At 43.1% G+C, this 23,841-nt stretch overlaps 1 protein-coding gene across 7 annotated transcripts in view; it reads left to right on the top strand.

Annotated features, from left to right (window-relative positions):
- The first annotated feature begins 1,760 nt into the window (after window positions 1-1,760).
- The window catches only part of ppfibp2b (PPFIA binding protein 2b), a 61,626-nt gene continuing 39,545 nt past the window's right edge, over window positions 1,761-23,841 (top strand). For 6 of the 7 annotated variants that reach the window (XM_085913623.1, XM_085913618.1, XM_085913619.1 and 3 more), the window contains exons 1-3: window positions 1,795-1,963; window positions 15,169-15,268; window positions 15,384-15,592. In XM_085913623.1, coding sequence (XP_085769749.1) covers window positions 15,187-15,268; window positions 15,384-15,592 — 291 coding nt within the window. In that variant the 5' untranslated portion in view covers window positions 1,795-1,963; window positions 15,169-15,186. Of the gene's footprint in view, window positions 1,964-15,168; window positions 15,269-15,383; window positions 15,593-23,841 lie in introns of all 7 variants that reach the window. The other variant, XM_085913620.1, reaches the window with a different exon arrangement.

Raw genomic sequence — 23,841 nt, 5'->3', positions numbered from 1 at the left:
GACGGGGGATACAGTCGGCCAATTAAAGCCTTCGGTCAAACGGAATGCAGAGGCAACTTGCGTGCGAGAGCGCGGCGTGTGGCCAACGAGAGTCGCTCACCGGGACTTCAGCAACCAGCTCGGTGAGCGGAAGCGTATCGAGCTGCTTTAAATTTTCAAAATAAGCGTTTGGTTGTCTCTTAAACAGCCATCTATCCATCAATTTTCTATACTGCTTGTCCCCACGGGGGTCGCGGGCGTGCTGGCGCCTATCCCAGCAGTCATCGGGTGGGCAGTAGACGGGGGACACCCTGAACCGGTTGCCAGCCAATTGCAGGGCACACAGAGACGAACAACCATCTGCACTCGCACTCGCACCTAGGGACAATTTAGAGTCCTCAATCGGCCTACCAAGCATGTATTAGGGATGTGGGAGGAAACCGGAGTGCCCGGAGAAAACCCAGGCGGACACGGGGAGAACATGCAAACTCCACACAGGGAGGGCCGGAGGTGGAATCGAACCCGAACTCTCCTGACTGTGCGTCGGACGTGCTAACCAGTGCACCACCATGCAAAAATCTGTCTAGTGTACATTTTGTACAATTAAAATACTGACAATGGAAAAGAGACGCCGTTATTCAATAGTTGTGTAAGAAAGATTTTTTAAAATGAATCTAAATCAAATTACATGTGAAATCAAATGGTCATTCAGAGATAATATTACTTTTTTTAAATGGAAAAGAATTATAAGAATTAAATAATTATATTTCAGAAATCAATAATGTACTTTTTCAGGGTTCTCAGCATATAGTTTGCACTAAGTATGGTTAACACCAAGTAAATCATGTTATAAATAAATGTTGGTCTGTAAGATGAGCTAATCAAGCCTTTGATAGTTTACCATTATTGATTAACGTGTAACAGGAAACACGAAAAGTGAAGGTTTGTGTTTTTATCAAGAGTTTTGAAGCCCAAATGTTGCCCAGTTTTTAATTACCACAAATATGATTTCACTGTCATTCTGTGTAATAAAGTGATACCGGGAATTTGTTCGATCGGAGTTGGAAAATAAAAATAATTCATGTACTATGAGTTGCCAGCGACTGCCACTAGATGACAGCGTTGAGTCGGATAAATCCATGAGTCGTTTTTGACATTTAAGTATACTTGGTAAAGTTTATACTGTTTATCATTTCGGAATTTCCACCATATTATTGAAGGACACTACTATAAACTACAATACATCATCTCTACATGGGTGGAGGCCGTGGCTCAGGCAGCGGGTCGCTCAGAATCTGGAGGGTCGCCGATTCGAACCCAGCTCTGTCCGAGCCACGTATCGTTGTGTCCCTGGGCAAGACACCTGCTTCAGGGGCGACAGATGACAAATAGCCGCTTAGCTAATTTTTTTTGAATGTACAGAAAGGGTCATCCATATACACTGTCCCTGTCAAATAAAAAAATAGATACACCCCACATGAGTGATTGTGAATTTGTCATAACTGCGATTATCAAGCACTTGCGCTGACCCATATTACGTATTAATAACAACCAGAAACAACATTGGCGTGTTAAATAGTGTCTGATCTTAACAAAAGTAAGAGTTTTGAGAATAATGATTTGATTTCTTTTCATTAGCTTTATTTTCAATGTAATGTAAGTCATTAACATTTTAAATTTAGTAGAAGTTTCTATCCTATCTCGAACAGGATGAGAAGTGACGACCTCGTTACTTCCGAGGTGTTCATGAATGCATCATGGCTGTCACATGGCAGGTGGAGTTGATGGAGCTCGCGCTTCAGTTGAACGACGACACGGCAGGCAAGTGTTCTGTACTCTTCCGCTCACCTTGCGTGCGACAGCCTGTTGTGTCACTTTGGGAATGTTTGTGTTTCCGCCTGGGCTCGATCATTTCATCGGGAGGAGTCTCCAAAAGAACACATTTCAGGATTTAATTCGAGAACCGTCTCGAGGTGACGCCTATGTAAGTAAAACGAAGCAACGTTTGCCTTATGTTGACTATTGTAAGATAATGTGAAGCTGACGTAGGATTCAATGAAAGTTTTCAAAAGCGTAGTAAAAACAAACTAAACCCCGTGAACACATTGGAAATGCCTGCTGTTGGAAAGGGAAAGGTAGTTACCAGGAATAGCATATATATATATATATATATATATATATATATATATATATATATATCCCACTTTATGTCTTGTCTCAGTCATTGCAACTCCTAGAATACAGCTTTTTTTTTTACTTTATTATATCAAAGATTTAGCCCAGTTTGCTCTTTTATGCACTGTCATGTTAAGAGTCATTATTAGTAATTAGTACACACACACACACACACACACACACACACACACACACACACACACACACATATATATATATATATATATATATATATATATATATATATATATATATATATATATACATATATACACACACACACACACACACACACACACACACACACACACACACACACACAGGTTTGGCCCAGTTTGCTTTTTATGCACTGTCAGCTTTGCAAAATGATGTGTTGTGACACACACACACACACACACACACACACACACACACACACACACACACACTAATATAATGCATTGCCCACTGCCCACTTTATGTCTTGTCTCAGTCATTGCAACTCCTAGAATAGAGTTTGTTCTTTTTTTTTTTTTTTTAAACTTTGTTACAACAAAGGTTTAGCCCTGTGTGCTCTTTTATGCACTGTCAGCTTTGCAAAATGAAACGTGTTGTTGCACTGACACATGCTTTGTAATTGCCCATCATCTGTTTCTGACATGCAAGATAAAGTCTATACGTTTTGGGGGAGATAATAAGAGGTAGTGCAGATAAAAACTAATGAGTGTCTCCATTTAGCTGAAGATCTGCTACATCTAACACCAGAGATGCATACAGACAACAACACAGGGGGCTTGAGAGGACATCTCTGTAGCAAAAGCTCATTTGAATGCGAACAAGTTGAAAGGAATCACTGGCCTAAAGGAAATGGCATCAGTACAGCGTATGATAAAATGGCTGTTCATACGTAGCGGTGCAAGATAAAAGCTTAAAGGTTCTTTAGTAAAACAGTTATAAAACATGTTTTTTTTTCTGATCAAAGAAATTCCTTTGATAGTCTTTTTGTCTTTTGCTAGACATGATCAAATGATTTGTCTGTCATATTAACTTGCATCTTTTCACGCAATCATGTGTTTTAAAAAGAAATTGACTGCCGTCTGGTCTGTTGGGAGCTGAATTGTTGAAGAAGAATGAAAAAGATAGGTGTAGGTGAGAAAGAGGAACGATGAAAGAGGGAATCTGTTTGTTGAACCCGTGAAAACAAAGTCGTGCTGCTAATCTGCAAGAATTAATCCTCTGCTTACTGCAGGGATGGAGGGTAAAAAGTGAAAGAGAGAAAGTAAGAAGCACAAAATAAAATGACTGCAGTTCTTAGCTGTTATCTGCTCTGCTGTCAACAGTCGAGTGGGAAGGAAACTTGAGAATGGGGAAAACAAGGATGAAAAAAGGTTGGGGCCACGGAGAAAGTGCAAGACATGAAAAACATTAAAAGATATTACCCACTCAACTCTGTTCTTTTAAAGATCAAACAGAAAAAATATATTCTAGTCATAAATGACTTGACTTTGGCTACAGTGGAACGCAATCCATTCCTGAATGCTGGGTGACCTCCATTATGCTCCGAGTGGATCATGGAATTAAAAAGCAATAGAAATGCAAAGTGTCCCGAGGCGGTGATGGAACATAGCCTTTTGAAGGGGTCGTCAACCCCAAAATGTTCTATGTATTAATATGTTTTGTGCAGCCCAACAAGTCTAAAGTTTTCTGATTAATGTTTGGTTTGTGAAATATGAATTAAATGGGCAAAATACACCAGTTTTTTTTCATCTCAGAGGTGGCCATTTTGACACTCTCTGTCTACTGAAAATGACATCACAGTTGCCAGGTTGATTGCCAATCATAGTTCACCGGTTTTCTGAAGCTGAGTCGTCATTGGTTGGATTTTGCAATAGTAATTCATATTCCACAAACAAAAACTGTACTGTGTTTCGACTAGTTGGGCTGCTTATATGTATAGGAAAGTGACACTTGTTTGATGTCCGCTTCTGTCGAACGTTACCTGCTTATTTTCTTCTAGGAAAGCTTGCATTCTCAATCAACTAACCTTTTCTTTATTCACCATTCTGTTGCATATGTTTGAAGCTTTGCGATGCAAGGTATTACTGAGAACAGCACATGCTCTTTCCATATTTTGATCATCATCATTATAAGCTGTGGATGAAAGCACTTAATGATAATGTTAAGTAGTGTTGATCCTGGCTAATGACAGATGTACCTTGACAGTTTATTGTAAGCACTGCATATATTTAAGTTCTGCATTAACCTAATTGTTCCATATGTTATTAGACAAAGCATTCATTTTCAATGACATTTGACACAAGAAGGGTGAAGTTGTGCATGTTCCTTCTCAGGCCTCTACTGTCCACAATATACAGTTATTGAAACTATCCAGAAAAAAACATCTACAGTATGATGTATATTATGTAATGATGACTCTTTTTTTTTTATTAGCTATTTACCACAGGAATTTGCAGCTTCCAGCAAAAATTCTTCCAAGAATGCCCCGTATTTAGCTACAGCCACCTTCCATTCACTCGGACCAGCTTCCCTGCCCCTACTAAAGAAATATTAATAATCTAATAGAATTTATTATTCATGCACTTTACATTAGAAAAAAAAAAACTCAAGTCCATCCGTTTTCTGAACTGCTTATCCTCACGAGGGTCACGGGCGTGCTGGAACTTATCCCAGCAGACTTTGACAGAGACAGAGAGCACCCCGACCTGGTCGTTGGCCAATCGCAGGGCACACATAGACAAACAACCATTCACACTGGCCTACCATGCATGTTTTTAGAATGTGGGAGGAAACCGGAGCATCACGAGAAAACCCACACAGGCACGGGGAGAACATGCAAACGCCACACAGAAAGGCTGGAGCCAGACTCGAACACTGCACCTCTGAACTGTCAGGTGGGCGTGCTAACCAGTGCACCACCGTACCACCCTAGAAATCTCAAAAGTGCTACAGAGAATTTAAAAAGGTTTAAAATTAAGTTACATGGTTAAGAAACTAAAACTAAAAGATTGCAGCAGACTGCTGGTTAAAATGAATGATGGTTAAATACTGATAAGTGATTTTAAAAAGAAAAGTTTTAGATGCTTTTTGAATGCCTCCAAACTTTGAGTACCCTTCGGGGACTCCGGTAGTGAGTGCCAGATTCGTGGGCCACTGACTGGAAGGCCCTGTCTCCCATGGTGATGAGCTTAGTCCTGGGTTGGCGGAAGGAGTGGCTACTGGGACAGGAGGCTTCTTGTGGATGCGCGTGGGTTGGGAAGCTCGACAAGTATTCTTTTCACCGACTCACAATGTTCAATGTTAATGTTTGCAACACTTCATCTCCACTATACAGCGTTGATGGTGCACTGCTTAACCCTCCTTAGACGCCAAATGGTGGACTGTAATTTATTTCAATGAGGGCTGCAAGTACGGATCGGAGAAAAAAATAAAATAATTGAAGGTGTTAGCAATGGTTTTCATTATTAGCTGTGTCTGCCACATCGACGAGTTATTCTGCTCTGTCTCCTCTAGCAGTCAAAACTCCTTAAGAAGAATGGTGCAAAATGATACATGAGTTCATATTTAAGTTTAGTCAACCAACAGTTGTGGATCAAAGGCTGTTGAGAAGCCAAGCAGTCAAACATCCGCGTTGATGTGGTCAAAGCTGGTAGCTTAGCCTAAAATTTGATTCCTGTATGTTTTCAAAAGTTAAGCATACTCTCTCAAAAAGTGAAACCAAAACATGGGACTTCACTCCAGCAGAGCACCGTGTAGCATAAAAGACTCGTTTGTGACGTAGAAGAAGCAGAAAGAACACCTCACTGACAAATATAGTTTTGGTCATTCTATTCATGATGTGACATATTCATAAAGTCTCCTCTCAAATTTGGTGCACTCATATACAGGGTATAAAGTGTCTTTACAAATTAGTGCCCACTTTGAAGATTGGGAATTTTTGAGAACTAATGGTCCCCGTTCAGAGGTACGTTTAATGAATAGGTTCCACAGATTTGTCCAGAGACATTTGCAATTGGGCGAAAGGCTTCATATGGCCAGAATAGGCCATTTTTCACTTAAAAACAATGGAGTTTTTGATCAGGGAAAGCTTGCATTTTTCATTTCATCAATTTGTTTTTGAGAAATCAGTAAGAACTAATGACTCTCAACCCCTCCCCCCCCTTTATTAGCAATATTGCCACACACCCTCTTCTCGCTTCATGTCTCGCAGGGAGTCAGCTAAGGAACCGGTCACAATTTGTCCATTCAAAATCATCGTTAACACCAAAATTTGACAACATATTAACTTATGCCCATTTCACAAAGATTAGCCTCTCCACGTCTGACTTATAAGAGACTGAGGAAATGAGCACCTTTCATAAGTGCCGGGTATCAACTCAGATTTACAAAATCAATTTGATTTGATTCACAAGGGCCCGATTTGATTCACGATTCACTTAGATTTTTAAATTCACTTAAGAATCTCAAGCAGTACTCATTTTTCTTTCATATGGATGACATTCTCAGAAGAACCAATCCTGCAGCTTGTCGAAACATCTTGCTGTAATTTGGTGCAGTAAAATTAGGACTATTTACAATAAGAATTGAACCCAATGCAGTTACAATAATCAGCAAGGTATTGAGCATGACCTGATCATAACACCAATAATTTATATTGATTCCAACACAGAGCAAGCTGTGTAAATGTGGCAAAACACAGTAAACTTATGACAGTAGCTAATGACACATTGACACATGACACAACTTCCTTCTCTGTGACTGGAACATTACCCTGTCATCTGATCTTTGTGATGTTGTCTGCTTGCTGTGGAGCAGGTTATGTGTGTCACCATAGTCTCATGTAGCCTCGGTACTTCGGCCTAAATAGTCAAAGTCAAGTCAAAGTCCGCTTTATTGTCAATTTCTTCACATGTACAACAAATACATTTTAAAATGGGCATTTCTGCAGAGGATGATGTGAGCTGATAATGTTGTGTGTATAGTTTATTACCGTGTTAGCATTTGCTTGTGGAACATACTACCGTAATTTTCGGACTATAAGTCTTAGTTTTTTTTCTTAGTTTGGGTGGGGGGCGACTTATACTGAAGAGCGACTTATATGTGAATTTTTTTCTGACAAATTTTAAAATGTCAAAAAAAAAAAAAAAAGGGAACCCGCGAGAAACGAACCGCGATATAGCAAGGAATTGCTGTAATTTGAATTTCAGTGGCGCGGCAGTTGTTTACATAAAGGACAAAGATTCGATCACGGGATGGCGAAGATGACGAAGGGCCCCACGTACTACATGAGCAGCTTTGTTTGTGACACGGAGGACGAAGAGTTTGAAGGATTTAATGATTTGGAGTGACACAGAAGGTTTGAAAAACTATTATGGCTTTTACGTGCGCCTGGTCCTTCTCGGCGGGAGCTTTCTATCACCTCCGTCGATGGAAGTCGTGGCCCGGCGCTCGGCCGGGTGGCTGTCCGGGGACGGTGGATGGGGCTCGGACATGGCTTTTACGCACGCCCGGTCATACTCTACGGAGCTTTCTTTCACCTCCGTGGATGGAAGTCGGGGGCCGGCTCTCGGCCGGGTGGCTGTCCGGAGACGGTGGATGGGGCTCGGACATGGCTTTTACGCACGACCGGTCCTATTCTATGGAGCTCTCTTCCACCTCCGTGGCTGGAAGTTCAGTAGTTGTTGCCTCGTTGAACTCTTGTTTTGTTAAATAAAGAGCCGTTTACCAAACCCACATCTTTGCTTGTACTTTGTTAACGCTACAATATAGTTATATACTAGATCTGTGGAATGACAACCAGGCTGACGTCAGGGCGCACGCGCGGCTTTGTTGACAAAGGACGTGGAATTTCATCGATGGATTTAATGATTTGGAGTGACACAGATGGTTTGATAATATTGTTGTAATATGATAGTTATTTGAAATATACTTTATATATCGTTATATGGGTCTGTGGAATAATTAGAAATGCAACTTACAAAGTCCGACGTCAGCATATACGGCGCATACACGGCATTGTTTACATAAAGCACAATCGATTGATTTAATGAATTGGAGTGACACAGATGGTTTTATAAATGTGTTATTTATGTAATAGTTATTAGAATAACTCTGAATCTTACGTCAAGCCCGTTCTCAGCTCTTTGTTTGTGTTTATGTCACGTTAGCATACCTACTGTTTAGCCTGTCATTGCTCGTTCATGTCTGTTCTTGGTGTTGGATTTTGACAAATAAATATGCCCCAAAAGTGCGATTTATACTCCGGTGCGACTTATAGTCCAAAAATTATGGTACTTTTCTAATGCAATTGTGCAGTGTTTTTTCCCACCTGTTTGGGACTTTGATGGAGTCATGGAATGTGATGATTTATTTGGATGGAATCATATCAAAAAGTAAGCTATTGCACCTCTGTCTCTGTCTCTGTCTCTGTCTCTGTCTGTCTGTCTGTCTGTCTGTCTGTCTCTCTCTGTCTCTGTCTCTGTCTGTCTGTCTGTCTGTCTGTCTGTCTGTCTGTGTGAGAGAGTGTGAGAGAGTGTGAGAGAGTGTGAGAAGGTGTGTGTGTATGTGTGTGTTTACTCAATTTCCTTTAAAATCATATATTATACATGAAATCACCTCAAACATTGACAAAGTTAGAAAGTTTCAATGTTGGCAGTTTGAAATCTCTGGTTTTGAGAACAAAGGTTTCGGCACATACAATACTTTCAAAGCCCCATAGCAACCAGTGCCCCGGAAAAAATATTGATCCCAAACTATGAGGAAATGGACAACTGGTAAATCCTAATAGCAGGTAAGGACATCATCTGAAATTTTAATCTCTTAGAATCTGAGGAAGTTTGACATCTCAACAGGTCAAATAGTGCAAAATGGTCATTGGGCCTCAACCCCAAAGCATGTTTGAAGATCCCATTAAGGTTACAATTCATTTCGAATACTTATTAATTGCAAACAAATTTAAGAGGTGTAATTTTTAGTAAATACTTAAGGGCAAGACCTGAAAGTTTTGAAAAACTACACCCTCTCTGTTTTGTATAACGTCAACCATGTTTGGCTAGTCAAACATCTACAGAGATGTCAGTGATTTGCAAATAGAAACCAATCACCTTTTGGAATTTCAGTTCTACCAGAACCTTCTTCACCAAGGGCGATTTGTGAGTCTCACTACGCATATGAACCTCTGTGATGGACAGGAACTGCTCCATATTACCACAAAATAGTCACAGCTAAACATCCACACAAAAGGAGTATATGTGTGAGGCATTTCTCCTCATTTGACGTAGCCTGTTTGGATTAGTGTCACCAGCTAGAGGCCAAACCTAAGCCTCGGGCGCGAAACACAAACTGTGTGCGTGTGTATGTGTGTAGTCAGGCCAACAGGAGACACCAGATTCTTCACCAATTAACATCATCAGGACACCACCTCTGACATTTAGGATTTGTCTGTTTTCTGTCATATCCTTGAGCACAAAATTATCTTCTCTGAGCGGCGAAGGTTGGTGAGGATTTGTACACGGCACGAATGTTGATTTGTCGTCAGCATTTGTAAGGTCGTAAACGGTCACAGCCGTTTGCCAGACATTTGTCGACAGTTTTAATGGACGCAAACAGTTTTCTGAACATGTTCAAAATTTTATTGCGACAACAAAACCCTTATAGAAACCTTGACAAAAAAAAAAAACCATTTGGTACGTGTGCAAACGCTCCTGAGATACAGGCATAAGGGGGTCAAACATTTTATCAGTAAATGTATGTTGGGAATAGTTCTCCATTCAGATCTTGTTGGACAAGTTTAAACATATTTACAAGTTGGTTGTGCTTAATTTAATTAATATTTTTTAACAGGTTCTCAGTAAAAAAATCTTTCAAAAACAAAGTGTTTTTTTTAGTTCTTTGTTGGGCTGAATGAGCCCATATCTCACTGAGCCGTGACTTGTGTGTTTGTACATGGCGTGAATGTTGTTTTTTCGTCAGGGTCCCTTGCTCTAAAACATGATGCGCAACCCCTACAAACATTCAAATTATCAATGAAAATTACATAGGGACAGATAGACCCGTAGCCAAGTGTTAAGACTAAGCAGTCTGCTAAAATGGCCAAAGCCTCATTAGCCATGGCTATTAGCTATTGTACTTTGTCGATTCATTAAACAATGGTAACAAAACAAGCACATTATCACTCCTGCCATTTGTCAAACCGATGTTGAGTGACAGATTGGCTCATTGTTTAACAGCCTGCCAACTCTGCACCCTCATTCGCAGGCACTGTCATCTCTCAACAGGCCAAGTCACACTAATAGAATACGACAAAATAAGTTTGAAGTGTGTGTACTTTATTTAAAGGTACACTACGGGGCTACAGACATGTTGCAATCCTACGCCCAATTTCCTCATCAGTGGTTCGAACAAAATGGCACCACAAACGACTCGTTTTCCTTCACACGACAGAGTAAGTGTTTTGTTTTTGTTATACATGCGTTAGTCACTGAGCCAGCAAATTTGTGATTGGGTAATTTGTCTCCTTCCGATGTGCCAGAAAGTGTGTGTAGAAGCGTTTCAGTTGTGTGTGTGTGTGTGTGTGTGTGTGTGTGTGTGTGTGTGTGTGTGTGTGTGTGTGTGTGTGTGTGTGTGTGTGTGTGTGTGTGTGTGTGTGTGTGTGTGTGTGTGTGCGTGCGCGCGTGTGTGCGTGTGCGTGTGCGTGAGCGTGCGAGCGAGCGAGCGAGTGAGTGAGTGAGCTAATTCTGAATTATGTCCCTAATGGCTCCTCATAAAATAGCATTTTGTTATAAGCCAGGGAGTCACGTATCAACCCATACTATTTGTTTTGTTGCAAGAAGCAAACACAGGCATGAGTGTGTAAAATTCTTGATTTGATTTTTTTTACATGTATGACATACACACACACACACACACACACACACGCACACAAACACACACCTCACTGTGTGGTCATCTTTTGTAGCATTGGTGTTAGTCAAGTCTACATAAATTGTGCCCTCACTCTTGCGTTTCAGTAAGAATATAATGGCCCCCATATACTTATAGTGCACCATGAACAACCCTTCACAAATTAGTTCCATTAGTGAACTTGACAAAAAATATGATGGTATCACAGTTGTAATGGCAGCATGTTATTGTACAGTACATTGACTTTGTGCAGATTGTCAGTGTGAGCTGTCAAAGTGTATTGTCGCTAATGTTGATGAGCATTAGGATGATCTGTAGGGGGCATGATTTCCCCAAAGCAAAATTACATCACATCCTCCCCCTTGCGTCCTTCATGATGATGTCTTTCTAAATTGTCATGACAATATGACATGATGGGAGCCTTAAAAGAGGAGAAGAGAAAAATGGCAGTTCAAAGTCAGAGTGAAGGAAAACAGCATAATGGTGTATTCAAGCAAAGCCAATGTAGAATAATTCAACCATTATGAATAAGGAAAATATTATTTACTTTTTAAATTGGTTGAACCAGGGCTACTCTTCATATATTTAATGTAAAAAAAAAAAAAAAAACATCTGTAATTCACTGACTATTCTATCCATCCATCCATTTTCTGAACCGCTTTGTCCCCACGGGGGTCAAAGCCTATCCCAGCCGTCATCGGGCAGCAGGCGGGGGACACCCTGATTGCCAACCAATCACAGGGCACACAGAGACAACCATCCGCACTCTCATCTAGGGACAATTTAGAGTCTTCAATCAGCCTACCAAGCATGCTTTTGGGATGTGGGAGGAAACCGGAGTGCCGGGAGAAAACCCACGCAGACACGGGGAGAACATGCAAACTCCACACAGGGAGGGCCGGAGGCGGACTCGAACCCGCACCCTCCTAATTGTGAGGCGGACGTGCTACCCAGTGCCCCACCGAGCTGCCTGACGATTCTACATGTATGCAATAGGGAAAAGGTGTGCTTTTTTGGCTGTGCACATTGACTTAAGTGTGTCATTTATTCACATTCATGCCAGGAATAAGCTCTTGGTGGAGCAACCCCATAATGTCAGCATTCACTGTCAAAGGCTGCATTCACCTCTGTGTTTTACCTCTTTTATATCCTATTGCACTTTAAATTCAGATACAGTTACAATATACGCCGCACATACTAATTACATAAAAAAAGACTTCCAGAAAGTTAGCATATGTATTTAGTAAAGTGACACCAAGTTCTTTTATTTTTAATTCTTTTAATTGTGGCTGGCTCAGATGAGATGTTTTGGTCTCGCTGCGGCACTCCTCTGTCAAACCCTATAAATTAGCCTGATATTAATCACAATTTACATGTCTCACAGGCTTACTTATGCTGAGGGGCATTACAGCAAATAGATTTTTAACAAAACAGTCTTATCTAACTCATTCTCTAAAAAACAAAATCCAGACAATCTTGCAACAATTATGACGCACGGGCCCCCAGAGTAACACTTCTCAAACAGTGTTAAAAGTGTTAATGGATTTGTTTTCAAGCTCTTTTCAACTCTTTAAATTTGTTAGTGGTACGTAAAAATAATATGTAAAAAATGTTGGAACTGACCGCATCTGGACATGGTTTTGGCCGGACAGCAACGATGTGTAATCTTTATTATTCATATTTCATCTGGACTTGCTTTGATTTTCTCCGGGTTCCCTGGCTTTCTCCCACATTTTACAGATTGCGTCTTACAGTCATGGAAGACCAAAGTTTAGAGACTAAACCATCCTTGGGTGTCAATTGTTCTTTGCCCTGAAATTGGCAGCCAGTTAAGGGTGTAGCCATGATCCAGTTTAACGAGGGTAAGCGGTATAGAAAATGGATGGTGAGATAGATGGAGGATATTAGAAGTGTTTCTTTTCATTTTTTTCAATTTCTGGATTTTCTTATCTCTGTTAAAGTAGCTGTAGCATGCCATTTTAACATTTAAACATATATGTTTATGCATACATAAGGCTCGAAAAAATTAAAGGAACACTTTGAAAACACATCAGATTTCAATGGTGAAAAAACATGGTGGATATCTATACTGATATGGACAGTTTAATGTCTCAGGAACAAAAGGATGCCACATCCTTTGATGGAAATAAAAGTTTTCAGCCTACAGAAGGGTCAGTATATAGACACCCCAAAAATCAAAGTGAAAAAAACGATGTGGCAGGCTCATCCATTTTGCCTAAATACGGCTGGGATAGGCTCCAGCACGCCCGCGACCCCCGTGGGGACTAAGCGGTTCAGAAAATGGATGGATGGATCAATTTCTACAACTCAAAATTCCTTTCAATATCTTGTGTGGCCCCCACGACCTTGTACGCATGCTTGACAACGTCGCGGCATGCTCCTAATGAGACGACGGATGGTGTCTTGTGGGATGTCCTCCCAGATCTGTCTAAGGGGATCAGTGAGCTTCTGTAAAGTCTGAGGAGCAACCTAGCGGCGTCTGATGGACCAAAACATTATGTCCCAGAGGTGTTCTATCGGGTTTAGATCAGGTGATCGTGAAGGCCATTCAATTGTGTCAATTCCTTTATCCTTCAGATACTGTCTGCATACTCTTGCCACATGAGGCCGGGCATTGTTGTGGATCAGGAGGAACCCAGGACCTACTGCACCAGCGTGTAGGGTCTGACCATGTGTGCAAGGACTTCATCCCGATACCTAATGGCAGTCAGACTGCCGTTCTCTAGCCTGTAGAGGTCTGTTCGTCCCTCCATGGAAATGCCTCCCAAGACCATCACTGACCCACCAACAAACCGGTCATGCTGAATGATGTTGCAGGCAGCATAGTGCTCTCCTTGGCTTCTTCAGACCCTTTCACGTCTATCACAGGTGCTCAGGATAAACCTGCTCTCATCTGTGAAAAGCACAGGGCGCCAGTGGCGGACTTGCCACTTCTGGTGTTCCATGGCAAATGCATATCGAGCTCCACGGTGCTGAGCAATGAGGACGTCGTGCCCTGAGGCCACCCTTGTGAAGTCTGTTTCTGACTGTTTGGGCAGAGACATTCACACCAGTAGCCTGTTGGAGGTCATTCTGTAGGGTTCGGGCAGTGCTCAACCTGTTCCTCCTTGCACAAAGCAGCAGATATCGGTCCTGATGATGGAATGAGGACCATCTATGGCCCTGTCCAGCTCTCCTAGAGTAACTGCCTGTCTCCTGGAATCCCCTCCATTCTCTGGAGATTGTACTGGGAGACACATCAAAACTTCTTGCAACAGCACGCATGGATGTGCCATCCTGGAGGAGTTGGACAATCTGTGCAACTTCAGGAGGGTTAAGAAATCGCCTCATGCTCCCAGTCTTGATAATGACTCTAGCTAAAGCCAACACTTGTGGAAAAACAGTTAAAAAAGATCAAGAGGGAGGAGCTTGAAATGGCCTCCACCTGCAAAACCAGTCCTGTTTTGGGGACCATCTTGTTGTTGCCCCTCTAGTGCACCTGTTGTTAATTCCATCAACACCAATCCAGCTGAAACCCAGAAATAAAACGCCATCTCTGCTGTACTCACACGTTAGTTGGGTTGGCGCCTCAAGGTGCATTCAATGACCAGTCACAAAGTCAAACGTCTCAAAATTACATCGAAAAAAAAATCATTTAATGCACCAAACAGAAATGACTCATTAAACACATCATTTAATGCACCAAACACAAATGACTCATTAAGCACATGGCAAGGGGTTTATGGAAACATGTTATAATTTAGTTGATGCACCAAAATCAGAGCAGCCGCATGTTCACTTAAGTTGCAGGGACAGAAATGGGATGCAAATTTAGTCTGTAGGGGCGGTAAGGGGATATATGACTAGTCGTTTTCTTGGATCAAGCAGGGCTGGTGCTTAGAGAGGAGGAATGAGCACAAATTATCTAAGAGGAGTGAATGGAGAAGTAGGGACGTTTTTTTGTGAGGAATTAGCATTTTAACATGGCTGAAAGCTCCATCAAGTCGAGCAGGCATGATCTGGGTCTTTGATGAGTGAAATAAATAAACGACAACCTCATTATAGTGTATAATTTTTTTTTCTTTCTTGAATAACATTTTAATGTCCTTTCGACAGATGCATATCTGAGGTCTAATGCTACCCACCATTACAATGGAAACTGAGGCTAGTCACATGCTCGAGGCAGCTCTGGAGCAGATGGATGACATAATTGCAGGTATGGAAACACCTAATATTCTTGTGAACGGTTTAACTAATCATTTTAGCTATTCCAGTTTTACCCCAGTACTGAATGGTTTTCTTCTCTTATTCTCTACCACATACACCTCCAGGTTCAAAAGCAACAGCTTTGGAGCTCACTAATGGCGCGTATGACCTTGGTTCTGTCGTGAGCCACACCCCTCTGCAGGTCATTCAGTTAGCTGTAGACCTCAAACTTGCTTTGGAGCTCCAAACAAACCAGGAAGAGAGAGAGCGCCTCAGAGCACAATTGCCCACAGAAACAGCGGAGGCTCTCAAAGACTGGCTCCAGAGTGGAGATGTGAGTACATCGCGTATATCCTTGAATGTCAAATCCTGCTCAACTGTCATTTTTCATATGTCAGGGCGGTGGCCTGCAGAGGGCAGGCCAACGGGGCAGCCACAGCAGTTCTTTTGAAACCTCACCAAAAAAAGAAAAAATCCAATAATATTTACTTCTGGATTGTGATGCATTCAAATATTTCTTCCTCCTCTTCTTCTTCCTCTTCTTTGGCTTGTTGGCAACAGCTAAGCGGTATCAAGAACAATAATCAAGGCAAATTGGTATTTACAGTTTGAACATAGTGAGGCATCGTGGGAGACTTCAAATTCACATTCCAGTCTGAGAGAGAAACGTATGCATCATGTCACGTTTTAGTTACCGTAATTTTCGGACTATAAGTCGCTCCGGAGTATAAGTCGCACCAGCCATAAAATGCACAATAAAGTGAAAAAAAACCATATATAAATCGCACCGAGTATAAGTCGTACTTTTGGGGCATATTTATTTGTCAAAATCCAACACCAAGAACAGACATAAACGAGCAACAACAGGCTAAACAATAGGTATGCTAACGTGACTTAAACACAAACGAAGAGCTGAGAACGGGCCTGACGTAACATTCTGAGTTATTCTAATAACTATTACATAAATAACACGTTTATAAAACCATCTGTGTCACTCCAATTCATTAAATCAATCAATCGTCCTTTATGTAAACAATGCCGCGTACGTGCGCCGTCGAACTTGGCGTGATTTGCATTTCTAATTATTCCTCAGACCCATATAACAATATATAAAGTATATTTCAAATAACTATCATATTACAACAATATTATCAAACCATCTGTGTCACTCCAAATCTTTAAATCCATCGATCAAATTCCTCGTCCTTTGTCAACAAAGCCGCGCGTGCGCCCTGACGTCAGCCTTGTCGTTATTCCACAGATCTAGTATATAACTAGATTGTAGCGTTAAAAAGTACAAGCAAAGACGTGGGTTTGGTAAACGGCTCTTTAGTTAATAAAACAAGAGTTCAACGAGGCAACAACTACTGAACTTCCAGCCACGGAGGTGGAAGAGAGCTCCATAGAATAGGACCGGGCGTGCGTAAAAGCCATGTCCGAGCCCCATCCACCGTCTCCGGACAGCCACCCGGCCGAGAGCCGTCTCCCGACTTCCATCCACGGAGGTGAAAGAAAGCTCCGTAGAGTATGACCGGGCGTGCGTAAAAGCCATGTCCGAGCCCCATCCACCGTCCCCGGACAGCCACCCGGCCGAGCGCCGGGCCCCGACTTCCATCGACGGAGGTGATAGAGAGCTCCCGCCGAGAAGGACCGGGCGCGCGTAAAAGCCATAATAGTTTTTCAAACCTTCTGTGTCACTCCAAATCATTAAATCCTTCAAACTCTTTGTCCTCCGTGTCACTTACAAACAAATCCGCTAATGATGCCGGTAGTACGTGGGGCCCTTCTTCATCTTCGTCATCCCGTGATCAAATCTTTGTTCTTTATGTAAACAACTGCTGCGCCACTGACGTCACTTGAAATTCAAATTACAGCAATCGCGGTTTGTTTATCGCGGGTTCCCCCCCTTTTTTTTTTTTTTTTTTTTTTTTTTTTTTTGAATTTTTAAAATTTGTGAAAAAAAATCACATACAAGTCGGTCCTCAGTAGAAGTCGCCCCCCCCCCCCCCACCCAAACTAAGAAAACAACCGCGACTTATCGTCCGAAAATTACGGTAGTTGGACATTGTGCTGTCGACAGAATGTTTTATAATAATACGTATAAAAAAAAAAATTCAAGAGTAAAGACAAAATCTTACCAGATCATGACTGCAGAAGGTTGATAAATATAATGATTATATGTGAAAAATGTTTTGACAGTACAATATTATTAAATACTGTATGTGAAGTAAAAAAGCCTGTATTTGTGAAATCTGGTATGTTGGTTTAATTCTGCCTAAACATTGTAAAAGTACATCTTAAAAGAAATGACTGAACTGACATTTTCTTTAACCATCCATCTTCTTCCGCTTATCCGGGGTCGGGTCGCGGGGGCAGCACCTTTAGGAGGGTCTCCCAGACCTCCCTCTCCCCAGCCACTTCATCCAGCTCATCCCGGGTGATCCAAAGGCTTTCCCAGGCCAGCCGAGAGACATAGTCTCTCCAGCGCGTCCTGGGTCGTCCCCGGGGTCTCCTACCGGTGGGACATGCCCGGAACACCTCCCCAGGGAGGCGTCCAGGAGGCATCCTGATGAGATGCCCAAGCCACCTCATCTGGCTCCTCTCAACGTGGAGGAGCAGCGGCTCTACTCCGAGTCTCTCTCGGATGACCAAGCTTCTCACCCTATCTCTAAAGGAGAGCCCGGACACCCTGCGGAGGAAAGTCATTTCGGCCGCTTGTATCCTGGATCTCGTTCTTTCAGTCACGACCCATAGCTCGTGACCATAGGTGAGGGTAGGAGCGTAGATCGACCGGTAAATCGAGAGCTTTGACATTTGGCTCAGCTCTCTCTTCACCACGACGGACAGGTACAGATTCCGCATTACTGCCGACGCTGCACCGATCCGCCTGTCGATGTCGCGCTCCATCCTACCCTCACTCGTGAACAAGACCCCAAGATACTTGAACTCCTCCACTTGGGGCAGGATCTCATCCCCGATCCGGAGAGGGCATTCCACCCTTTTTTGACCGACGACCAAGGACTCGGATTTGGAGGTGCTGACCCTCATCCCGACCGCTTCACACTCGGCTGCGAACCGCTCCAGTGAGAGCTGAAGATCACGGCCTGAAGAAGCCAACAGCACCACGTCATCTGCGAAAAGCAGTGACGCGATGCTGAGGTCCCTAAACCGGACCCCCTCAACGCCTCGGCTGCGCCTAGAAATTTTGTCCATTAAAATTATGAACAGAATCGGTGGTTGGGTGAACTCCCATGCACCCTCGAGGATCCTGCCAAGGGCGTAGAGCTGGTCCACTGTTCCACGGCCAGGACGAAAGCCACACTGCTCCTCCTGAATCCGAGGCTCGACCTTCCGACGGATCCTCCTCTCCAGCACCCCTGAATAGACCTTACCAGGGAGGCTGAGAAGTGTGATTCCCCTGTAATTGGAACACACCCTCCGGTCCCCTTTCTTAAAGAGGGGAACCACCACCCCAGTCTTCCAATCCAGAGGCACCGTCCCCGATGTCCACGCAATGCTGTAGAGGCGTGTCAGCCATGACAGCCCCACAACATCCAGAGCCTTTAAGAACTCCGGGCGGATCTCATCCACCCCCGGGGCCTTGCCACCGAGGAGTTTTTTAACTACCTCAGTGACTTTGACCTCCGAGATTGGAGATTCCGCCTCAGAGTCTTCACGCCCTGCTTCCACAATGGAAGGCGACACGGTGGAATTGAGGAGGTCTTCGAAGTATTCCCTCCACCGACTCACGACATCCCGAGTCGAGGTCAGCAGCACACCATCTCCACTGTAAACAGTGTTAACCGTGCACTGCTTCCCCCTCCTGAGACGCCGGATGGTGGACCAGAATTTCCTCGAAGCCGTCCGGAAGTCATTCTCCATGGCCTCACCAAACTCCTCCCACGCCTGGGTTTTTGCTTCAGCAACCGCCAAAGCCGCGTTCCGCTTGGCCATCCGGTACCTGTCAGCTGCCTCCGGAGTCCCGCAGGCCAAAATGGCCCTATAGGACTCCTTCTTCAGCTTGACGGCAACCCCCTACCGCCGGTTCGGGGATTGCTGCCACGACAGGCACCAACAACCTTACGGCCACAGCTCCGGTCGGCTGCCTCAACAATGGAGGCGCGGAACATGGTCCACTCGGACTCAATGTCCCTCGCCTCCCCCGGGACGTGGGAAAAGCTCTGCCGGAAGTGGGAGTTGAAGCTCTTCCTGACAGGGGATTCTGCCAGACGTTCCCAGCAGACCCTCACAGAGCGTTTGGGTCTGCCAGGTCGGACCGGCATCTTCCCCCACCATCGGAGCCAACCCACCACCAGGTGGTGATCAGTTGACAGCTCCGCCCCTCTCTTCACTCGAGTGTCCAAAACATGCGGCCGCAAATCCGATGACACAACTACAAAGTCAATTATCGAACTGCGGTCTAGGGTGTCCTGGTGCCAAGTGCACACATGGACATCCTTATGTTTGAACATGGTGTTCATTATTGGAAACCCGTGTCGAGCACAGAAGTCCAATAATAGAACACCGCTCGGGTTCAGATCGGGGGGGGGGCATTCCTCCCAATCATGCCCTTCCAGGTCTCACTGTCATTGCCCACGTGAGCATTGAAGTCACCCAGTAGTCACCCCAGAAGAAGCGCTCTCCAGCACTCCAGGGGAGAAAAAGCCAGCCTCTACGCGGCCTCCCCTACATGTAGCTTACAGGTTTAATATGCTTACAGGTTTAATATGCCGACAAAAGCGAATGTGTCTTGTCTCTGCCACATCTGCAGACCGCACAAAGCCTAAGGACCCCAAAAAGGGTGGGTACTCTGAGTTGCTGTTCGGTGCATAGACACAAACAACAGTCAGGACCCGTCCCCCCTCCCGAAGGCGGAGTGAGGCTACCCTCTCGCTCACCGGGGTGAACCCCAATGTGCAGGCGCCCAGCCGGAGGGCAATAAGTATGCCAACACCCTCTCGACGCCTCACCGTGGGCACCTCCAGAGTGGAAGAGAGTCCAGCCCCTCTCGAGAGGGCTTGTACCAGAGCCCAAACTATGTGTGGAGGCAAGTCCGACTATGTCTAGTCGAAACTTTTCTGCCTCACACAGCAGCTCGGGCTCCTTTCCAGCCAGAGAGGTGACATTCCATATCCCCAGAGCCAGCCTCTGCAGCCACGGATTGGCAAGGTCCGCCAAGGTCCCCGCCTTTCGCCGCCGCCCAGCTCACTTTTCACCCGGCCCCTTTGGCCCCTCCTACAGGTGATGAGCCCATGGGAAGGGGGACCCACGTTTTGTTTTCGGGCTATGCCCGACCGGACCCTATGAGCGAAGGCCCGGCCACCAGGCGCTCGCCTTCGAGCCCCACCTCCAGGCCTGGCTCCAGAGAGGGGCCCCGGTGACCCGCGTCCGGGCGAGGGAAAACTAGGTCCATATATTTTACTCGTCATAAGGGGTCTTCTGAGCTGTGCTTTGTCCGGCCCCTCACCTAGGACCCTTCTGCCATGGGCTTGAAGCCCCAGGCAACATGGCTCCTAGGATCATAGGGGCACGCAAACCCCTCCACCACGATAAGGTGATGACTCACGGAGGGGACATTTTTTTAATGGAAGCTAAACCTGTTTTGAAGCTAATCTGAAACCTTCAGAATTTAAAACGCGGTTTTAAGATTCATGAAACCTTGTGACTGCATGCATACTAAGTATGTCTAGGTTACTGTAAGTCCAAAGTATAATCTTTGGTGACATAAAGCCGGTCAGAGGGAGGTGAGGAATTGTGCTATTGTGCAACAGAAAGGCTATTTATATCCAGCACCAAGCATTCTTTTTGTTCCTTGTCAATCTGCAATTTTTTTCACAAGTGAATCTATATGTCAAGTGTTTAGTAAATTGGCCTTACAGAGAGGTTGGGTGTTCAAATCCAGGCTCATGCCCATCTGTGTGGAGTTTGCATATTCTCCCTGTGCTTGTGTGGGTTGTCTTTGGGTAATCCATCTTCCTCCCTATAAAGAGTAAATAAAAATAAAAAATGCATGTTATGTTCATTGACAACTTTAAATTCTAGAAGAATTGTGTATATTCTGAAACACTGCGGATGTATGAATGGATGGATATTTAAAAAATATAAATTCAAATTGAAACTTGACAGGGCACTTGAGCTACAGAGATCAGCCATGGATATACTAATCCTTGTGATATGTTGAAGTAAGCATAAGTAGAGATGTCCATCTAAATTTTGGTACTAATTGATAGCTGTTCATGTACATTTTAAGTGATAGTCTTTACAATGATTTCCAAAGGGGAAATCATGATTGGGTCCTTCTGTGACGTAGTTAGGCTGATCTGTCAAATCAAGCAGACTCCTCCCGAAATGTGGGTGATAGTAAGTGCACCGCCTTTCTGTTTCAAAATACTGTTAAATCTCTTTAGAGTTTTTTTTTCAGCAGAGAATTGTGGCAGTGACATAATTTTTTTAATACAGTTCTATCACATAAGTGTTGGGCTTGCTTTACCCTCCCTTTAATCCGATGGTTCTCACCATACGTTTATTTTAGCGCCCTTACTTTATGTTTGAACATTATTTTAGAACAACATCGTGTTGCTGACGTTAGTAGCGTGGGTTTGTGATGGCAACATCAACGCCCTAAACAATGTCTAGAACAGGTGTCACCAAGTCCGGTCCTCAAGGTCTCCTCTCCAGCCTGTTTTAGGTGCAGCCCTGCTACAACACAACCGATTCAAATGATCAGCTCATTAGCAAGCTCTTTAAAAGGCTGATAACAATCCTGATGATTTGAATCAGAATGTGTGTTCCAGTGGGAATGCATCTAAAACAGGCTGGATAGGAGGCCCTCGAGTACTGGACCTGGTGACCCCTGGTCTAGAAATGTTCATTTGAAGTTGGCCTTCTCTAGTGTTGGTGGCATGTTACCACCATGCACCACATGAACAATTCTTGGTGCGTTTAGCTTGACTAAGCAGGTACTTGAGGCGGAAAAATGAATTGTTCAAGCATTATTTTGAACAGAGGTATGCACATTATTGGAAAACTTGTTTAGCCCCTGTTGCGTGTTGTGCGGGATGTCCGTTGTTGAGCCAGGAAAGCAAAGATGTGGAGTATAGAGTTGGTTCTTTATTGGCAAGATCTTGGGTTATTTAATGGCGGCCAATACACAAGGCACGGCAGCAGATGAAACAACAGCTTCTGTCTCCAGGTCAGCTTGTTTTATACTGTCCGGAAAGGCGGGAACTTGTCACATGACCATTTCATACTTGAGGTGGGAACTTGTCACATGACAATTTTGTACCTGAGTGTGGCGGCGTCACCCCCTTGTGTGTGTTCATCCAGTTGTGTGTGTTGTATACGTGTTCCGATTGAGCCGTTATGTTTGCATAATATAATAAAATAATTGTACATATATGAGCATCATAGAGATTGTCCATGTACACATTGCGGTTGCTCCCTCTTCACCCCTAAACATGATATCAAAGATAACAATAATAAAAAGTAGTTAGCTTTGATGAATACTTTAGCCTTTGTAATGTATGTTAAGCACCACAATTCCTTTCTCCAACTGTTTTTACTGCTACAATTGAAAATACTGTGAAAGAGTGGCTGCATAAAGTTTCCCAAAGAAGTGGACTATTACCAATTTCCTGTCCCTAGGCCCCTTTGTTCTAACCACTGGTTTTCCTGCGTGTCCTCTCACAGCTGCTGTTATTTTTAATAAGCTATTTCCGTGTCCCCTTTTAGTATTTTGAATTTAAGGTTTCATAAACTTTCATTTGTTTTTACTGGTTGAGAGACATAAAACAGTTTTTTCTTTTGTCTTGTGTTGACCTGCAGAGGCTGCTGTTTTCTTCCTAGAAAGCAGTTCGACAGGATGTGTCAGATACTTTAGTTGGCTGAAAGGGAAAGGTAGATCTTGGATCCAGTTCAGCAGCTTCTACAATCCTGCATTGTTTCAAACAGACGTTGTACCAAAGGGTGCACATTGCACACCCTAGTCCACAGTCTGTAATCCATCACTGTTTTTCAACATCGAGTAAATGAGTATGAATTTATTGTGCAATGGACCCCCCCCCCCAAATTGTCATAACATGCGTCTTCAATTAGATATCCATTTTGAACATTAAGTACTTTGCATTAAGGGTAGGTGTTTTCAGGCAACCAGAGAATGTTTCTGTTAGAGATGCCATTCACTAAGGTTTTTTGTATGTAATTTCTTTTTGTAGCACTAAATTGACTAAATAAATGAGCTAGTTAATAAACCAGGTATATATATATATATATATATATATATATATATATATATATATATTTATATATATATTTATATATATATTTATATATATATTTATATATATATATATATATATATATATATATATATTTATATATATATATATATATATATATATTTATTTATTTATTTATTTTATTTTTTTTTTTATTTTTTTTTTTTACAAAAGCATTCATATTCATATAACATCAATAATATGACGATCTGAAGAGCTGTTTGGAGCCGAAAGAGGAACCCGGAACTAAAAGAGTTGGTTCTCTAAAAAGAATTTACACTTTAAGACCCCACCTTAATCCTGCAGC

This window comes from Syngnathus leptorhynchus, chromosome 6 (genome assembly GCF_054491065.1).
Source record: "Syngnathus leptorhynchus isolate UIUO chromosome 6, UIUO_Slep, whole genome shotgun sequence".
In the NCBI taxonomy this organism is placed as follows: Eukaryota; Metazoa; Chordata; class Actinopteri; order Syngnathiformes; family Syngnathidae; genus Syngnathus; species Syngnathus leptorhynchus.
The sequence above is the reverse complement of the archived record's forward strand: the minus strand, read 5'-3'. Positions and strand labels throughout refer to the sequence as shown.